General features: G+C 39.6%; 1 protein-coding gene across 1 annotated transcript; it reads right to left on the bottom strand.

The window, feature by feature from the left end:
* Positions 1-2,041: 2,041 nt before the first annotated feature.
* On the bottom strand, positions 2,042-18,181 carry RAB18 (RAB18, member RAS oncogene family). The gene is made up of 7 exons (XM_056336738.1): positions 18,025-18,181; positions 15,242-15,297; positions 9,435-9,496; positions 7,395-7,467; positions 5,400-5,518; positions 5,254-5,320; positions 2,042-3,775 (listed from the first exon to the last, which is right to left on the bottom strand). The coding sequence occupies exons 1-7, from the start codon at positions 18,090-18,092 to the stop codon at positions 3,597-3,599; spliced, it is 624 nt and encodes a 207-aa protein (XP_056192713.1). The 5' UTR covers positions 18,093-18,181; the 3' UTR covers positions 2,042-3,596.
* Positions 18,182-19,390: the final 1,209 nt, after the last annotated feature.

Below are 19,390 nucleotides of genomic sequence, written 5' to 3'. Positions count from 1 at the left end.
ACAGGTACTCAGGAGGAAGGTACATGGAAACCTTACAAAACTTGGAACAGTTTTAATGGAGAGCTTACCTCTTCCCTCGCTCCAAAAAAAGCTAATGCTGTTGAAAAGTGATCAGGAAAAACACCTTACATTTTGCCCTTGAAGGCTCAGCTAGCTCTGAAAACCATGCGATGATTTGTCCAGCAACATCAAGAAGCCTTGCTTATTGACATCTTCATGAAGGACTGCAACATGCTGAAAACTACTGCAGGAGCTTTGAACAAGATAGCATATATAGGCTGGATGCAGCACCTTGAACATTTGTATCAATCTTCCAGTAGTTAAATAGCAGTAACTGGTGCTGATCACAACACAGGCTGCTCAAGTTTTGCAAGTGTTTGAAAATGTGCATTGCATTCAGCCTGAAAACATAGAATTATTACACTAAACTATGGGGCAAGATTAGAAGGATTGCTGTTGTTCACTATATACCAGGTTACTGGCAAACAAGGGAACTAACCAAATGAAGTATACAGAGTAATTACCACTGTGGTATGTGATGGCAGCAAGACCACCTCTGTTTCCTGAAGTTCTGCCAAGGCTGATGAGACAGTCATTGGTATTGTTTGGGGACTTACTGAACTCACGTTTTCATTTTATGAAGACTTACTCTGAGCCGGCTGTTGATCTCATTATTGCAGCAGAATAGGAAAAGTGATGCTGTAGTTTGGATAAAAGCCCTGCTAGCAATAAAATAAATAAAAGCCTCTTGAAATCTCCACCAGAAGCCTGTCCCACCTCCCGATGCAACTGCTATACCATATTCTTCCAGGCTAGTGTAAAGACTACAGAAAGCCTCTGTCAGCCGCAAGTACTTAAATTTTTTAGTATTGACTACAGAGTAAATGAACTGGAAACAACTTCAGTTCAACAGTCTTCCATGATCATGTAAGATTTCTCAGTTACCTCATTCTGGTTTAGTATTTTCTTATAAGACTACCTGCCATGGAAATGGACACATTCCCATTACTTGATGGAGAGTGAACAATAGCCATCTCCATTATCCCTCAGCTACCTACTGAGGTAGACTGAAGAATTTCTTGCGCTTACTTCTCTGATTGCAATACTCAATACTCCGCAAAGACACAGGCTTGAATCAGTATTAAGCAGAGGTTAATGATACGACTTGCAATAGTTTCAGATATACTTGCATTACATCTACAACCGTGAAAGCGCACTTGGAGATGGAGATAATGGTGATAGTTCTGACCTGCAAAGTCTTCACTTTGAAAGTAAAGACAGCAGCTCTCACCCCACCCCCACAAAAAAGGGATAGAGAAGAGGAAGGATATTAAAAAAAAAAGTAAAAATAATTGTTCTTAAACTTACTCTGACAAATATTGGAAGCACAGGAACCCAACCCTCCAGTACACTGCTCCTTGACAGAACAATGATGAAAGGAGATAAGACCCTAAGAAAAGCCGTTTTTCAGGGACATAACCAAACATGCTTAAAAGATGAAGAAGATGGACAATCAAGCTGCAACTCAATTAGAAAACATCTGCTTTAAAAAAAAAAAAATAGAGAGCTGTCTAACTGCTTTGTCTCACAAAATACGCTGTTTCAGAAGAGTCCTCTCAGAAAAATTTTGCACAGGAAAGAGAAAATGACTTGATTCTTTTGCAGAACAATGCCCGCTATTCAGAGTGCCCTGCAGTTCCTCCCTTTGACAAGGGCTGTCAGATCTGGCAAAGGCAGGGCAAAAGATGAATCCAGGTCCTGTGATAAAAGGACCTTTTGTGAGACACTGAAAATTCAGTCTCTTCTCACCACAGGGATGCACCCACACTAGGGGAAAAACAGGTAAGGAAATACATTACAGGCATCTGCCAGCCTTATGATACTTGCCCAATATTACTGAAAGCTTACTAAAATAAATTATTCTGAGTTTGACTGCTCCTACAAGTTTCCTCTGTTGCTAGCCTACAAAAACCAAAATCCTTTGATCTCAATGCTAACAAACAAGATTTGCTCAGACCACATATTCTGCATGAAACAGTAATACAAAGCTAACATTTTAATACAATATGAATGTATATTTAATATTAATTACATTTACATATTTAAATTATCCTACTACATCAACAATACTATAGATACAATAATTGGTAAAAACAACTAGCATGGTTAAGTCTTCAAGTTTTGGTATTGTTTTCTAGCAAGTGTAAAACAGAATAGAAAACAGTTTCCATGTGAAGAATAAAGTGTATTTTAACAGACGCAGCCAAGACCTGCTGCGAAATACAGATCATGTATGCTGACCTTTACACAAAACCTTGCAGTAATAAGAGGTACTGTCTTTCACTGTATGTACAAGAAACTGCCCAATAGTTCAGTTACTGATTGCACTATATGATTATTTAAAAAAAAAAACAAACACCCAGCATCCTTGTCTTGCCCTTCAGAAATCAGAAATAATTTGTCCGTAAGAAGTGACCTTGTTTAAACTGTTATGTGTAGAAAATATACAACTCTACAATAGGAAGTGGTTAGAAAAGTTGAATACTGTGGAAAAAAATTTATTAGTCTATACAAGTCTTCTGAAACAAACTATTAGCTTTGATACAGTAAATTCAAGTGAATACTCATTGCAATAGTATTTTTCCATACAGAGATCCAAGTTCTGTGTCTGTGACAGAAGTTTTATTTCTGAACGAGTAGCCGCACAAAGCAGACGTGAGAGATCTTCACAGCCACAGTGAGCTACAGTTTGAGATAAAAGTTATATTGCAAACATTTAGGAAAATTAGGCATCCGTACTGAAGTGTGCCAAACTGATTAACAATGAAAGAACAAAGATGTCATTCAGACCCCTTGCCAATAACAAAGCCTTTCTACAGTAAGTCTAAAGTAGACCGCATTGTAAAAACCTAGAGTGCAAGAGTACCACAAATTTAGTTTATAAATATCACAGGATTAAAACTCCAGTTAAGCCATAAACTGAAGTGATGATTAAAAAGAAAAAAGGAAAGGAAGCTTTCAAAGCATCTCTTCAAGAAGGTGCTGATACCAACAATGGCCTTTGCCAATTTGTATTTTAGACAGCTCTGCTGAAAGACAAAAATTTAGCAGATTTGTCTAAGAACTGTACAATTTTGCTGTTTTTAATACCATAAAATAGCATTTACTAGAAGAGATGAAATGTAACATTTATAGCTCACACTGGTTTCAAGATCTGTGCACACTATATAGTTCTATAATTTCAAGGGTATTTAAAAATAAGACAAAGAACATACAATGCAGTAATGTATTTCTGCTAGATGGATTTGTTTGGAATAGTTAAACAATGAATGTATACAGTCATAAAATTTTTAGTGCATTTGTTCTTGCACATTATTTATGCTACTTATAAAAACCTGAAGATTGCAAACTGGGCATGCTTACCATAACATTTTCAAACTGAAAGCTGCAGAACATTTTTCCTACAAGTGTTCACTGCCATGATACAAAACAAATATGTGCAAACTGCAAGGTCCCTAAAAATAGCATTTAATGAATTTATGTACAGAAGGATGTCACTATCTGTTTAAATACGCAAAGAATAAGCTTCCCAAAGTTTATAACATAGAACAATATCCACCACATGCTCCTCCTCCTCCATATCCTTCTTCCTTGTTTGATAACTTCACACCTCTGTTTTGGCTCTCACTCTCCCACAGTCCAGGAGTCTGAATGATTTTTTCAACAAGTTCTTCAAAGGCACACTGTACACCGTCACAGGTTTTTGCACTTGCCTCTGGAGAAGGGACACAAGAAGTTAAGTGTCAGCATAGCTTCTAGTAACTTCTTTAGTATTTCTTTCAGTTAATTCTCAGCCTAACCTAGACTTACAACTCTACATTATATTCTATAACAACATAGCACTGCCAGAATTAGTAGGTATGCTATCTGTCACCACATAAGGCAGCACCTCAAGACTCTTAATAGAAGAGCTTCCAAGTTGAATGTCACTAGAATATAGAGACAGCTATAGCTTAGCTTTATCTTAGTGTGAAACGCACTTCAGTAGGAAAGAGGGCTCTACTTAAGGTGTCTGATAAACTTGGTTGCTCTTCTGCATTTCAGTTCTGTACATTAGCCGTAACCGAAGTACCACCGTACCGTAAGAAAAAAGGATCCATACTACAGGATTCTGGGTCAGCCTCCATGATACAACTCAACTGATAAAAGCCAGTAAGAGATCACATTTCTTCTGCAGTTAGCAGAATTCTAGGTAAATTCACTCGGGAGCCTTACTCTGGCTAAGACCAAGAAATATGCTGACAGGCTATGTTATGAGAGCCACAGTTACCATCTGAAACTGTTCAGTCCCACTAGGGCTTGCCCTGTTCTTCTACACAGTCATGCACATACTTCGCATATGTAGCATGCAGATACATATCTTCAGTTAGTTTAATTTTCATGTTTCTTTCCACCTTTCATCCACTTAACAGCTTGTGCCTTAAATTTAACTACTCCTTCCATATATGACACTGTAGCCAAAAAGAAACACTGCAAAGTACTAGACAAAATACACCATTAGTCAGACAGGAAGAACATAAGTCCAAGTACAGGACATGTCAGTGAACTGCTCTGCTACTGGAGTAGTGGTCCCTGCTGATCCTCAAATGAAACACACAACAAATTTATGCATAAAGCATCACTTCACCACCCACTTTAATTTACTACAAAGCTTTGCCCACAAGACCCATCTCATTATGCAGCAATAGGAGACTAACATATTTGCTCCAGTCATGATTATGTCATTATTCAATCCCACCCACCATTTATCCATTGATTATATTCCTACCTATTTTTACATCCCAGATCTAATACAGGTTTCTGTCAAGTGCCACCTCTTTTGCTATACTGAAAGCTGGCCGCTAGTACCAATTCCCCCTCTTTCATTTTGCTTCTGTTATTAATTTAGCAAGTCAGCTGGGAAAAGAAGTCAGACAAAACCCCAAACAGGTTTTATCAAACTACAGTAGAGCTGCATTCTGCCCTTAATCCTCATGAATTTCAATACACATGTCCACAGTTAGAAGAGATATCTGGATATATTTAGGGAGAATTTAAAAAAAAATAATGGGAAAACCTATTGCCTTTCTATCTACTGCAGCTGAGAAATATCATCAATTGGATCATACATATAAAGACTATCTGTCCTACAGATGGTATTTTTCATTATGTAACAAAAATCAAGTAAGATCCCTGCAAATATCTATAACATACCTATGAACAACATGGAATGTTTTCTTGCGAATTTGAGACCTTCATTTCTGTCAACTTCACGGTTTTCCTAGAATAAGAAGCAGCATTAATATGCATTATTAACAAAATACACCAACAGATTACTTAAAGCAGTTGAATTTGATTACCTTATCAATCTTGTTTCCAACTAGCATTTTCACTATGTCATTCCTTGTGCAGTATGTTTCCAGTTCATTTAACCAGTTATCCAGCTTGACAAAAGTATCTCTTCTGGTGACATCATAAACTGAAAGACATCAGCAATATTTTTTCCACAATATTTTTCCAAGAAATACAGTTTATGTTAAAAAAGAGCAAAAATTATGTTTTTTTGAATAAGAAAACTGAAGGAGTCCTAAAGATTCCATTTTACTTACTACAGCAAGACAATAACAGGAAAAATGTTGAACATCCAACAGCTCAAATAACTGATGATACTAATGCGGAACAACTATAAGATTCAGTCATCTATTGAGAGTAGTCTAATTTATCTAATTAGTTAGTTAGTATCTAATTATTAGTAGACTAATTTATCTTGACATCCAAGCTTACAGGCTAGAGATTATCATTTTCCAAAAATATTCTAACTTGCAGACAGATCCTGAGGTAGAATACTTAACTTCACTACACAAAAGATATGCAAAGAGGATGGCATAAACTTCTGCACTGAGTTAGTGATAGTTAAGACTTAACAGCACTGCTATGCTACTGATTTGGCTAAAAAAAAAAAAAGAAAGTGACCCGATCACCAAATCTTCACAAATATTACCGAACCAGTGCTGCATTTTCAGCATTTCAGTGTTTCAAACTATTTAGCATTTGTGTGGGATATAACTAATAAGCCATGCTAGGAGCAGAAAGGGCAGACAAAAAGCAGACTTTATTAAACCTAAAATGCACTATCCAGCAACTATCTAATAGCTACCATTTCAAGCTATGAAAGTACTTTTTCCTTCATTCTCATATCCCATATGCACACAGGCATAAATAGTTGGTTTCACTCAAGTCTACAGCTTGGCCTGCATGAAACAACCTTATTTTTATGAAGTCATTTAACAAAGAAACAAATCAGGAGATTATTAAATAAAATGAGAAAGCAAATCTCAACAGCAGGACTTGCTAGCTCCCCAACAGTGCTTATTTACTTTTACAGCTTTCAACAGGAAGTGACAGGTTCAGTGCCAGCAATTAAGTGACTCAATAAGACATGCTTTGACAGCATCTCCCTATACCAGGATGATAATGCAACCCAGACTTGAGAAATAGTACATACAAAACAAAACCTACCAGGAAGAGTCATGACAGAGGTTATTCTAAATGAAACAATTTAACTGGACACAATACCTTACCAAGAATCTCTCAAGTCAGACAACTTCAAAAAAAAAAAATAAATTAAAACTTACTTCCCTGCCCTTACTTTAGTCAGCTCTTCACTTCTAGCAGTGGAGAAGCAGAACTTCAGAGCTCAGTGCCTAGTTAACATGTTTCCATACACAAAAGAAAAGCAAGAGGCTTCCCTGTGAAGCTGCAGTTACGGGCTTTGGCCAGAGTTTCTCCTACACAGACTGATGCTTTTTATGCTAGCAGGTAGCCTTTTCTAAGTGATTCTGACTGTGTAATATCCCATCAGTATAGAGACACAAATAGCAAAAAATTCCAGTCGGACTCCAGTGTTTGTATTAATTTCATTAATAACAAGGAACAGGAAGAAGAAAGACAGAAAGCCATATATATACACCAATACAGAAAGAATACACCCAGGAGAAAAGAAAAATAAAATTGATTTATTTTTTACTCTGGGCTAGTAAGCACAGACAAAAAACCAAAAGTAATAAATAAAAGGCAAATTCCTGTCAGCAGGAAAAGCTCCAAGCTATCCCTTCAAATAGCAGTAGCTTTTAATCTCATGCAAAAATCAGTGGTTCTCAGGCCAGTGAGACTGACCATGTGAGAAAGAGGTCAGACAACAAATTCAGGATCCTTTAATACAGAAGTTGTTCAACACAGATACAATGATTTTTCAATACCAGTTAGGTATTATAGAAAGGTTACGTGAGTTTATGTAACTCCAATGCATGAGAAACCCACAAACTTATTCCAAATGGCATCAAAGCTACACTTACCGAGGATAACACCTTGTGCACCTCTGTAGTAACTGGGTGTTAGTGTCCTGAACCGCTCCTGACCTGCAGTATCCTAAAAAGACATTCAGAAAGTTCCATTATTCAGAATGAGCAGAATCCAGTTTAGCTCTCAGGTATTCTGTTTGTAATGAACATACAAAGTAAGATTCAAAGTACATTCCACTATCAGATTAACTGAGCTGATACTCTCCCCTGCTGTTTTACTGCATGTTAACTTTGAGTTTTTATGTAGCTTATCCTGGGAAACACCTTTAAACCGTTAGGTGCTGTAAATAACTGGACTATGTAGCAGTAAGACAACCACTTCTGCAGAAGCATTTGATCTGCAGCTAATACAGCAGCAATCCCTAAGAAAGAAGCAAAGCTGCAGTACTAATTAAGACTTCCTAACAAGCATCAAAACCCACGGCAACAAAACTAGTTCCCTCACTTTAATCACTTTGATCCAATTAAATTTGATTCAGTGCCAGGGTAAATGCATTTAACATGCTATGACACAGCAGAAGCAGAAATAAGTCAGAGGTTTTTCTAGTTTTAAGTAAAGTTGAATTTACATCCTCAAATTTAAGGTGCCAACAGCTCTGCAAAAAAACCCAGATATTAGAATGCTGTCTTCTTATCAGAGACAAGTTATAGTGCACACTCACTGGAGACTTTATGCACAGGAAGTTTAAATAACTTCATCCAGGTTACCACAGGTTAAAAGCAACACATGAAACACTGTGGATTCAAAACAGTTCCCTGCCAAAGAACCTGAAAAACTGAACTGGACTTCCAACCTTCTACAAGTCACTGAGACCATCCCAAACATCTCAAACTAGTTTTGTGTCATGATACACCTTCAGAATCTTTTCTCTTCCAGTTTACCTCAGAACAATTTATCCATATTCACCAACATGAAAGAAGATAAACCCTAAACTAGTCCTATGTAGTATTTTTCATCCCATGATTACTCATCATTCTGCCATCCGTCTAGTTTTCCTCCTATGTGTTTGTTTGTCAAGTTGTTCCAGTTATTTTCTTGTCAAACCCATTTATTTCAGCGATGATTACTTTTGTCACAATAAGGCATAAGCCCTGTTTGTCAGTCAAGGTATGAAATCCCCTCAAAGCAACAGAAGTATTGCAATATGTATTTCACATTTTCCTACTATTTCTCAAGGAAGTAAAGGTCAGGTATCTTGCTTATATATGAAACAAGGTTTTATTCTTGCTTGCTACAAGAAGTCACAACTGGGTCTGAATATTCAAAAGATGCTTCAAGTCATACAAGTGTGGGGGCTGGTTTGCAGAATGGAGAATGTTTAAAACAAGCTTGGACATACATTTTCTTTCTTCACCTGCCATGAATTCAGAAGTTCTACTTTTAACTAGAGTAGACGTTGAGCAGTCTAAGGCTAAGATTACATACACTGCCTCTCCCTCTTTTAGCTGCATCTGCTACAAGTAACACTGACCTCAAGCCTATAAAAGTCTTTATATAATGGCTAGGAAGTTTTTAGGCTAAAAATTGTTTCAAGAGGTAACATTTGAGCATGGAACAGTAATTCTTAACCTATAAATACACTACTAAATTTTGCCTAAAACATTTAGGTTAAGAAGCTTATTTTAAAACCTGTCAAGTACAGACGAAAACAATGTATACAGGGAAGTCTCAGATCAGCAACAGCTCTTTAGAAGTTAAAAAATTAATTACTCATTAAAAAAATAATCTAGGAATAGCCACATACACTGTTTTAAAGTCCAACTGACACAGTGCCATTTTACTCCTCCTTTTCTCTACTCTTACTGCAACCAGACCTGGCATCCATGCTGCAGAAGCAGCTCATAGGCAACAGAATTACCCCGTTGGCCAGCTGTCCCACAGTTCATTCCACCTTCTGAATCATTCAGTATTAACCTTCCACTCCTCCTAATTGCCCTCACATTAAATAGATAAGGATTCTATACAAACTGTACATTATACAAGCCATCACTATTCCTAAAGCAAAGAATACATTAAGAACTTCAGACACTTACCCATATTGCCAGTTTGGCTTTGTTGCCATCAACTGAAATAGTTTTCACCTTGAAGTCCACACCTACAGGAGGAAAAACATTTTAGTTCCTCAAACAGACTGCAGCTATTTTTGAAAGCAAAAGTAAAATGAAAACAAACAAACAAAAAAATCAAACACAGAAAATAAGTCATCTTTTGACATGACCTGGAAAAGTAAGTTTCATTAGTTATTCACGAACCTTGTCCAAAACTCAAGGTCTTCTTGCTGACAGGCTTTTTGCAAAAGCCTAAGGGCCTTTTAAGCCACTGAACTCAAAAATATTTCATGGAAGGCATACAATAGATATCTGTATTAAAGCACATACTCCAGGACAAAGTTTATAATTCAAATGGATTCATTTTCTGTTCATTACTCATGTGTGTGTTCCCCTTGAATACATTCATGGTCTTGAGGAACAACATACTTTCAAAATAAAGAAGGAAGCTAAGTTCAGGTATCTATTTTGCCCTGTTTCCCTATCTCAAACAATCTGACCAAATCCCATCAAGGCGATCATGTGGAGGTAAACCAATACAGACAGTGACTCATCTACTACATGATTGCTATCCTGTGAGAAATAGAGTTAGATGACAGCAATTCCTCTAACACACATATCAAGTAAGGTTCAGATGATTTGGAGATACTGGAATCCCCATGAGAGATGCTGGAACATCAGAGTCTCACCAATACCACACTCAAGTGACCAAACAAAAAAACAGACAACGTGGTAACAGTTATGCTGTTGGCAAGTCATCTAGCTCAACATCTGACAATCTGCCACACACACACACTTTTTTTTTTTTTTTCAAATACACAAGAATTAACTAGCATCCTATCACTTGCCCAGGGACAAGCTGCACAAAACTCAAGCCAAGGACAAGATGTTAATGGCTACAAATTTAAATGATATAACAACACATAACAGTTTGAGAGGCTGAGCAGAGTTATGATCCCTTCTGCTGTAGTTTAATCCTTAGGTTACCAATACCAAGTAACTGGAAGTATGCTTCAATTATTTTTGAGTGATTCTCACTCGCCACCAGGCAGCAGCCCTGAAACGTAGTACTGCGGAAAGCCGATACCTTTATATGAACAACTTTCAAGTTTAACCGCAAACATTTTACACTTTGACTTAAAATGGATATCATCATACCTGCTAGAAGAGTAAGAATTTCTGGTTTAACTATTCTAACACAAAATGTTTAAGTAGGGTCCCATAATAAGTGTGCTGCACTTGTATTCCCAAGGCCATGCAGATTACAAGCAAGTGCAAACAGCTGCCAAAACACATTCAACTTAGCTACAGAGGGTACAGGGGACGCTTAAGAAACTGCACATTGCAGGCAGATTTATGACTTCACGGTAACTGAGATTTAAAAGAGCTTTATTTAAAAAAAGAATACACACAATTTTTATTCTACTGTTTCAATGCTTCAGCTCACTAGTGTTTCCTGAAGTGTCAAGTGATTTTCAGACTACATTCTGGGCTGGAAGAAGCCCATACTCTTTTATTTCAAGTAAAATTTTGCCAAAGTACATTAACTTTTGAAGTAACTGAACAGAACTGGTTTTTCAGTTAACTTAGCAGTAATATAATGCTCCACACCATGCGCAAGGATGGTACATTGATCTAGAGTTACTTTCACAGGAAAAAATAGTCACTATTAACTTTGTTGTAAACAACAGTTCTCAGAACCTTACCTAGTCATAGAAGTCTGCTACACTAGCAAATAGACTCAAGTCAATCCTAAAGAACATCTTGTCCTACCAAATTTTTTACCACTCAGCAGTAACTTTGAGATTAATAGAATCTCTTCTTCCACTGTAATTGCACATTTCTTTCTCTAAACTATAAAAATCACCATTGCTCAGCCAGGACATCCAACAGCTCACAGTGCACTCTTATCCAGTAGTCTTGACATCAAAACCTGTAACTGCAAACATTACAAGTCTGTCAGATACTTAACACAAAAGTAGTTTCAAGAAGAAAAATGTTTTTTTCCTCAGGACAAACACATTGAGTGTATCTTGAAGCCACAGAATCCTTCTCTCATTCAGTAAACAGATTCGGTAACTTGCACCTGGGCACTTCTGCAATTTCCATTCAATGGAAAATGCATATACACTTTCATGTTAGCTTTGCTGATTGCTTAAAATTAAAAGCTAATGCTTTAAAGTCTGCATGAGCAATGCAGGTAAATTAAGAAATTACTGAATAAACCCCATGCATTATAGATTGATTACTGAAAAGCAGAAGTATAAAAATTAACTAATAGCACAGCAAAATGTATCATTTAAAGTGATCAATTCTTCGTAAACCAAGGAGGTCAATACATACAAAAGCCAGTTAACAAAACAAAATCTTTTAAATAACTAGGTTTTTGTTTATCAATCTGCCATAAGAGGGCAAGCAGAAAAAATGTAGGGCTCAAGAAAAACTTGTTCAATTGAACAAACAGGGTACTTAATGTTCTCTAAATACTCCATGAAACAGACATGTTTGTGTGACAGGTATCAGTTCTGAGCTTGCAAGCACAGTATTTCCAGCCTTGACAACAGAAAGCTGGCAGTGCTTTCCGTCATGCCTTGGAAGGCAGCCAGAAACAAGACAGTACTACTAGGACTGTACTCCTGTGCGTTAACACCTACCACCTCTGCCAAATGCACTCGGCACTACATACTAACATGCTACAGACTTAATAGCTCTGTTATCTTTGCGCTGCTCATGCATTTAGGCCAGTATGCCATGCTTTTTTACAGGAAATGCAAAATCAGCTAGAATGCATTATTTGTGTTGCAGGTAACTGACAAGTCGGACAACTTTGAGTTGAAGGAATGCAAGTGCAAGGAAGGCTAAAAATTTAAAAGACATCAGATTTGTGCAATACATCACTTATGAAATAGGGATTGCACTGAACGCTTCTCTAGAATCTCTCATACAAAGAGCAAGCAAGTAAGGACAACAGAAAATACTGGGCTATATAGAGTCTGGTAAGATCCATGCGATGAAGCCTGGTGACAAATTATGCTCAAGAGAACACAAGGACGACATCTGCTAGGTTGAATAAAACATTGCAATGTTGAAATATTTGCCCAAGGCAGCTTATTCTTCTCAGAGTACCACAGGATTTTTTACAAAACTCTGAAAGAAAAGAAAAAAAAAACCCAACACACAAAACAATAGATTATGGTTTAATTTCAATTGCATCCAGTAGGTTTGTTCAAGCTATGAAGATAAGGCACATCTCAACAGGTCACTGCAAGGGACCAGCTGTGCTGGAGCCAAGGCTTTCCCCAGTGCTGTGGTTTTGCGTGCAGTTGTCTGGGGTTTTTTTAAACATACAGCATGTTTTCAAATTAAAAAAATATAGTCCCTTTAATCAGTTCAGCAGTCAGAATATAGATGACATTGAAAGATGACATTATTTGTAGTCAATCCATTCATTTTGGAAAAGCACCATACTCTGCAGTCTCAATAGGAAAGCCTCAAAATTATTTGAAAGCCTCTTCCATTCCCAAACTCAAAACAAAATAGTGTTTAATTAGCACAAAAAGAAATCCAGGTCAAGATTCACAAAGTGGCATTTCATTATCTTGTGAGTACCTGAAACTGGTATCCAGGACCTGTCTTCATGCAGTAGGAAACAGTCACCTCTTAAGAATTTTTTCCTGAATTTAAATTGCCCTGAATTTAAAGCTAGTATGTTGCTTCTTAGCAATACATTCACCAGAAAAATGGCAACGCCACAGTCCAGTAGTTTAAAAAAAGGAAAGAAGAAAATAAGTAAGAATGACCCAGCTTCTGCTCCCTTTTCCAGTTAAGTGGGGGAAAAAAAAAAAAGAATGGAGCACTCATGTGGAATAGATTCCACACACCATACTACAGGACTTTCACAGCTGGGGTCACACTAGCTCTACTGCACAATACTACTGCAAACACCAGCTAGGAGGGGCCCAACAGCTAGGATGATCTAGGCCAGTGTTTGCTCAATCTCTAAAAACTTCCTTTTCCCGCCTAATGATGTTCATTCCAGATTAGTATATCTGTTTCAGAACTCAAACTCTATATGAAGTAATGCTCACATTGAGTACTCTTCCTCCTTTTCCCCAACAGAAACAGAACAAGGTAGAACCTGCTAGTAGATCCTACTGCTGGCAGGGTAGGATCTGCCGATAGTAAACCTTGAGTTGTTGCTATTTTACTGCCAACAATTAGTTCCATACCTGCTTTTATGCAGTTTGACAACCCCTAAGGAGGAAGAGTTACTTCAGGAAATAATTCCTTAGTTTCTCAAATAGTGCAATAATATCAGTTTTTGACATTAAGAGTATTATGCATGAGCAATAGAATGAAAAAAACCCAACCAAAATTAACAAAAAAAAATTCATATCTCAATAAAGATGCCCACACTGAGACTAATCTATTGGTATCCAAAACATCATGAAAGCTAAAGTAGCTATTCTGTGCTGACTTCCTGGCCCACACAGTTGGCATACCAAGAAGGTAATGTGATTTGAAGTATATACAATGCCAAAACTATTTAGGCTGGAATACAAGACTGCCATCTTCACCACCTGGTCTATTCCGTTCCTGTTTCCTTCCACACTATCCTTTCTCATAAACTGAGGCAGGGATACTTGCACAAGTTCATTTTCTACAAGCAATGAAATGAACAAAAATAGGCTATATTCCTCCTCTTGCCCGCTCAATGCTTTACATGAAGTAGTACTCCTGTATCTTATTAACATTAATGAAAAATAGATTAATTTATTGACTTCTTAACCAATTAGACAGAATTGGCTTTGTTTATAAACAGAGGAACTAAAAAAAAATTTGACAGAAGTCCTTAGTCAGAACTCTTCCTGCAGAAAAAGTAAAAACTGCAACTGAAATGCACTATGTGGAAGTGTCATCTCTATTTTCCATTACTTCAGTTATTAATTTGGCACAGAGCTGCATGACATTCTTAGAAGTTTCACTTTGCTTCCTTCGACAACTGTCTATATAGTATATTCTGCATTCAGGGTCACTCGCCTCCAGCACAACTGACTTCACTGTTGATAGGTATCATACCAACATAGCAATGACAAATCATTGGGTTTTTTTCCCCAGCAGCTCTAGATTCTGGCTCTCTTCCATTTTTCTCAAGAGTCTAGCTGCCAAGAAACTGATTACTAAGTAGGAGAGAAAAAGCCACATTGTAATTTTCTCCCTGTAGAAGAAAAGCAGAAAACACACAGAGCCCAGTACACTCTAGTATTGTCAACAGTTTTAAGAGCTAACATTCCCCACTAAACAAAGTCTTAAGTCTTCTTAAGATAGCTACCAAGTATCATATCACATGGAACACGAGTTCTGGACAGCACTATTACTAAACAAACAACTTGACCGCTATCTTGCAGAGATAGATCAGTAGGAGACACGACAGTAGCTCTTACATTTCTATTGTAGCCTGAAATGCTGGCATGCAGCAAACTGCAGGTTGTTCCACTAGAGCTTTTTACTGCCCATACCTATGACTTCCACCTTCACGGTGAAAGGTGACATTTATAACTGTCTTCCTAGCCGAGGATGTATTTTTGCATAAAAGGGACAACTACAGGCCAGTACAGTCAACACTCTACACCAATTAGCACCTCATGCTAAATCTGCGTCCACATCATTCTTTCCTTACAGAGAAGCAGACATGTCTGAACTTTACAACTAGTTAGGCAAGTCTGAACAAATTACAGTTCTATACTGAAGTTGTTACAATTTTTTCTAAGGTAGCATCAGCACATACTCACCAATTGTTGCTGCAAGTTCTGGGTCAAACGTATCATCTGTGAACCGCAGCAGAAGGCTGATATGGAGGGAAGAAAAACAGGAGTTACTATTACCGCAGCATATTCACAGCTTCTGAGAAGCCTATAAACTGCAACTCTGAAAGTAACAGTAAGATCACACAGCTAAATAAAACACTTCATTTTTTCCATAATTTCTCTCCTACAAAAAAAACCCAAAGATGTATAGTAGCAGTTCAAAGGAGTACAGTAGATATGCTCTGCTAGAAGAGACCTGAGCTCTTCTCTGCATCTACTACTGAGTATCTGAATACAGAAGTGATTAAGAAACATGTAGATGTGATGCTGAGGGACATGGTTTAGGGGTGAACTTCGCAGCCCTGGGTTAATAGTCAGACTTGGCGATCTTAAAGGTCTTTTCCAACCTAAATGATTCTATGTCTCTTTGAAAACAAAGTGTCACAAGTAGTTGTCAAATCAGTGGCTTGAACGGTCAGATGGTCTACGTCTCAAAGCATTTAACTTCTATCTTACGCTATTTTCGTTCTCCCAGAATTGACTACAAAAATAAGATTTTATTTTTGTTTCATATTCCCTCACATGGCATTTCTGTAAGCTTGAGAAGAAAATTGCAAGTCAGCTTTTCACCCCAGAAATAATTCCTTGAACTGGGCACACAGCAAAGTAAGGACTACAATCATGAGAAATAAAGACACAGAAGTTTAAGAGTAGAATTAGCTCACCATTGTTTTGCAGTTTTGTAGATAAGGACTCTCATGTGCACAACATTTCCTCCTATCCTGATGGATGTTTGCTACCAATAGAAAAACAGCTACAACTAAGATTTACCAGCACCTCACACTGTAATAGTAGGGTCCCTCAAAGAGCTGCCCATAATGCCACTGTACTTGTGCCAAGTATAAATATTTTGGCAAGAGACAAAGATTCTCTGCATACAGTTTTTAAAATCATCAGTCTTATGCATCTGTGGCAAGTGTATATTACCATGTGGCAGGCAGCTGCTTGCTATGACTGACAGCTTCTATTCATTTCCAGGCTAGAAAAACAAAACAAAGCCCTATTTATTTTTCGTCTCCCTGGTTTTTTTTCTCTCCTCTCTTCTCTTTTTGCATGTGAATTTAGCAGCCAAGTCCTTTTTAGCATTTGGACACAGTCCTGCATTGACAGAGAAGTGACTACTGAAATTCCTTTACTTCAGTAAGGCTGGGTGACAACTCGGAAGTTAACCACAGACCAACCTTCTTCCTGACTCTAGAACCCCAAAACCAAATGGCAGCTTTATTTACCAAAGAATAATTAAAAAAAATTGACAGCACATAGGTTTTTACTGGTACCTTCAGATGACTGTATCAGGATGCTATTTAAGAGCAGCTATTTTTAGCTAAAACTAAAACTAGTTTCACTCAAAACAAACAAAATATGGAACCCTCATACTGCCACTAGAACAAAAACATCAGGCCCAGCCAACTACATTCTCCACCCTTCTTTCATATGCAGATATTCTCTTCTACAAAGTACTGAACACTCACAGGGACCAGGTTTAAGGCAGCATTTGGTTTATAAGTCAGGACTCCAACCACTTACTACACCACACTAACACAAGTTTTAACACTTGACCTTTTCTAGTCAAGTAATAAGTGACACAAATCCAGGAACAGTTCAATATTAAGTTCCTGTACCTGAACAACTGTCATGCTATTATTTCATAGCAATTTTATTTCCTTTACGTAAAAGTCTCTTTTAAGAACTTTTCTGATGTGAAGAAATAAAGCGTTTAAATAGGTACGCAAAAACACTGTACATATTGTCTCAGGAAAAATTCTTCCGTATGGCCACATATAAAAGGGACGACCTCAACTAAAAGAAATTTGCACGGATCATGTGTCACCAGAGGCCTACCGTACTAGGTACTAGAACATCAATTCAGTAACTACCTCAAAAGAATGACTGTCAAGATTTTTAACAAAGAAAGGGTCTTTGTTCTAATTAGTAACCTACATGTTATTTAGCGTCACAGCAGAAGACTCTGATTACTGCCATAAAAACAGAAAATCTAACTTGACTACTGTTGAATGCTCCTAGATGACCTCCTGTATTTATATCCCACTTCCCTTATTAAAATCTATGGCACTAACATAAAAAGTTAAAAGAAAAAATAGTAAAAGACAAAAAAGGTAGCTTAAAAAAGAGCCGTGAAAAGGCCAGGGGATGGGGGGTGGAGTGGGGAATCAACCTCAAAGTACTCAAGAAAAAGTATAATCGGCAGAGTTGCAGAACTACTTCGCTACCTACTTTACATGTCCCTGTCCCCCTGCACACACACCCAGCGCCGTGTCACTTGTGACTCTACATGTACATATTATGGACCAGATTAGCCTCACAGTGCTACGGAGATTACAGCCGCACCCATGTCTGTACGACACAAACTGTACAGCACACAGGGAGGCCCAGATTCCCTCGGCCAGGCCGGCGGAGCGCTGCTCCCTCCGTTTCCAACTGGATCAGACAGACAGCAGCTCTCCCAGCCCCGCCGCGGACCGGCGGCCGGGGGAAGCCTAGGGAGGAGGCCGGCAGCCCCGAGCTGGGGCAGCCTCCCCCCGGCAGGGGGGCCGGCCGAGAAGGGGAGTGGAAGCCCCCCCCCGCTGGGCCTGGCCCTCCTCAGGGGAGGACGCGCCCAGGCCGGGCGGCCTCCGAGGCAGCGGCGGGGCCCGAGCGGTGTCCCGCGTCGTGGCAGGAGAGGCTGGGGGAGGCGGGCGCCCCCTCACCTGGACTTGCCAACGCCGCTCTCGCCGATGATGAGGATCTTCAGGGTAGTCAGCACGTCCTCATCCATCCCGGCAGCGCGCCCGTCCCGACCCCGACCGACGCTCCCTGCGCAGGCTGCGGCGGCACCGCCTGCGCCTGCGCGCCGGCCGCCCGTTTTCACTGGCCCCCCCCGCCGCCTGCGCCGCGCATGCGCCCGCCCCGGGGCGGCGGGAGACAAACACCCCCGCCCCTGCGGGCCGCGCGTGCGCAGGGGGGCGGGGCCGGGCCGAGCCGCCCGGGCTTCACGGCGCTGGGGAGGGGCCCGCCCGGGCCGTCACCGCGCGCGTGCGTGCTGGGGCGCGGGGCGCGGGCGCGGCCCGGTGAGGGGCCCGGGCCGAGGGGCGGGCGGTACGCTCCTGGCAGGTTCCCTGTGAGGGGCTGCACTCCCGGGTGTTCAGCTTCTCTTCGATCGGGAGTCGGGATCGGTGGGGAAAGAAACGGGAGAAGCTTGCGGGGTGTGGGGGGGTGGGGGGTAGAACGCGTGAGGTGCACCATGGCAGCTAGCCAGCTTGTTGTTCCTCACAGCTGCTCGGGAACCCACCACCAGCGAAACAGCCCTGTTTGATTGCAACCCCTGCTATGTCCAGCAGTGTAGGCCAGTTGATACGTGACACTATATACTTCCCTGCCAGCGAAATCCTTCATCCTCTATTAAAAGCACTAAATGTTCTTCTGAAACTGTTTCCAGTGAGAAAGCCGCTTTATAACCAATTCAGCTAACCCGCTATTACGGCTTGAAACCTACCTCAGACCATGTGTAAGCAAGTGCAACTCCTTTAAAATTAATCAAGCACATGTCTGATGTGGGTCTGAAATAGTCCTTCATCTGTGCTACCGTCCTGGGGCCAGCCGGGCAGCCTCTCCTCTCCAAGGACTGGCTCCATAACACACCTACAAGGCCTTAGGCTCTTCTGAAGTCACAGGGAGTGAAAAAGGACAGGCTATGTCAGCAGTTTGCACTAGGCAGGTGTGCTGGTGAGGCTGTGGTGGTTTTTGTCAGAATGCCGGCTGCAGAGGGCATAGCTCTTCTAGCAAAGTCCTGATTTTGCTGGGCAGTTGCTTTCAACTGAGTTACAGGGTCAACACAGTGACCATTCTTTTGTGTTTGTGTGGTAAACATCTCCTGTGCCTTGCCTTCCACTTTCAGGATCTACTCTCCTGCCTCTTTTACCTCAAAACTAACTCCCAGGATGAGCACAATAACAATAATTATCCTATTAAATTATGGAGGCATATTCTATAATTACACATGTGCAAATGGCTGGCTGTATTTATACCAGGCCTGTTTACTAGTAATACTCTGAGATTTCTTGAAGGTATGACTCA

Source organism: Falco biarmicus, chromosome 4 (assembly GCF_023638135.1).
Source record: "Falco biarmicus isolate bFalBia1 chromosome 4, bFalBia1.pri, whole genome shotgun sequence".
Classification (NCBI taxonomy): Eukaryota; Metazoa; Chordata; class Aves; order Falconiformes; family Falconidae; genus Falco; species Falco biarmicus.
The sequence above is the reverse complement of the archived record's forward strand: the minus strand, read 5'-3'. Positions and strand labels throughout refer to the sequence as shown.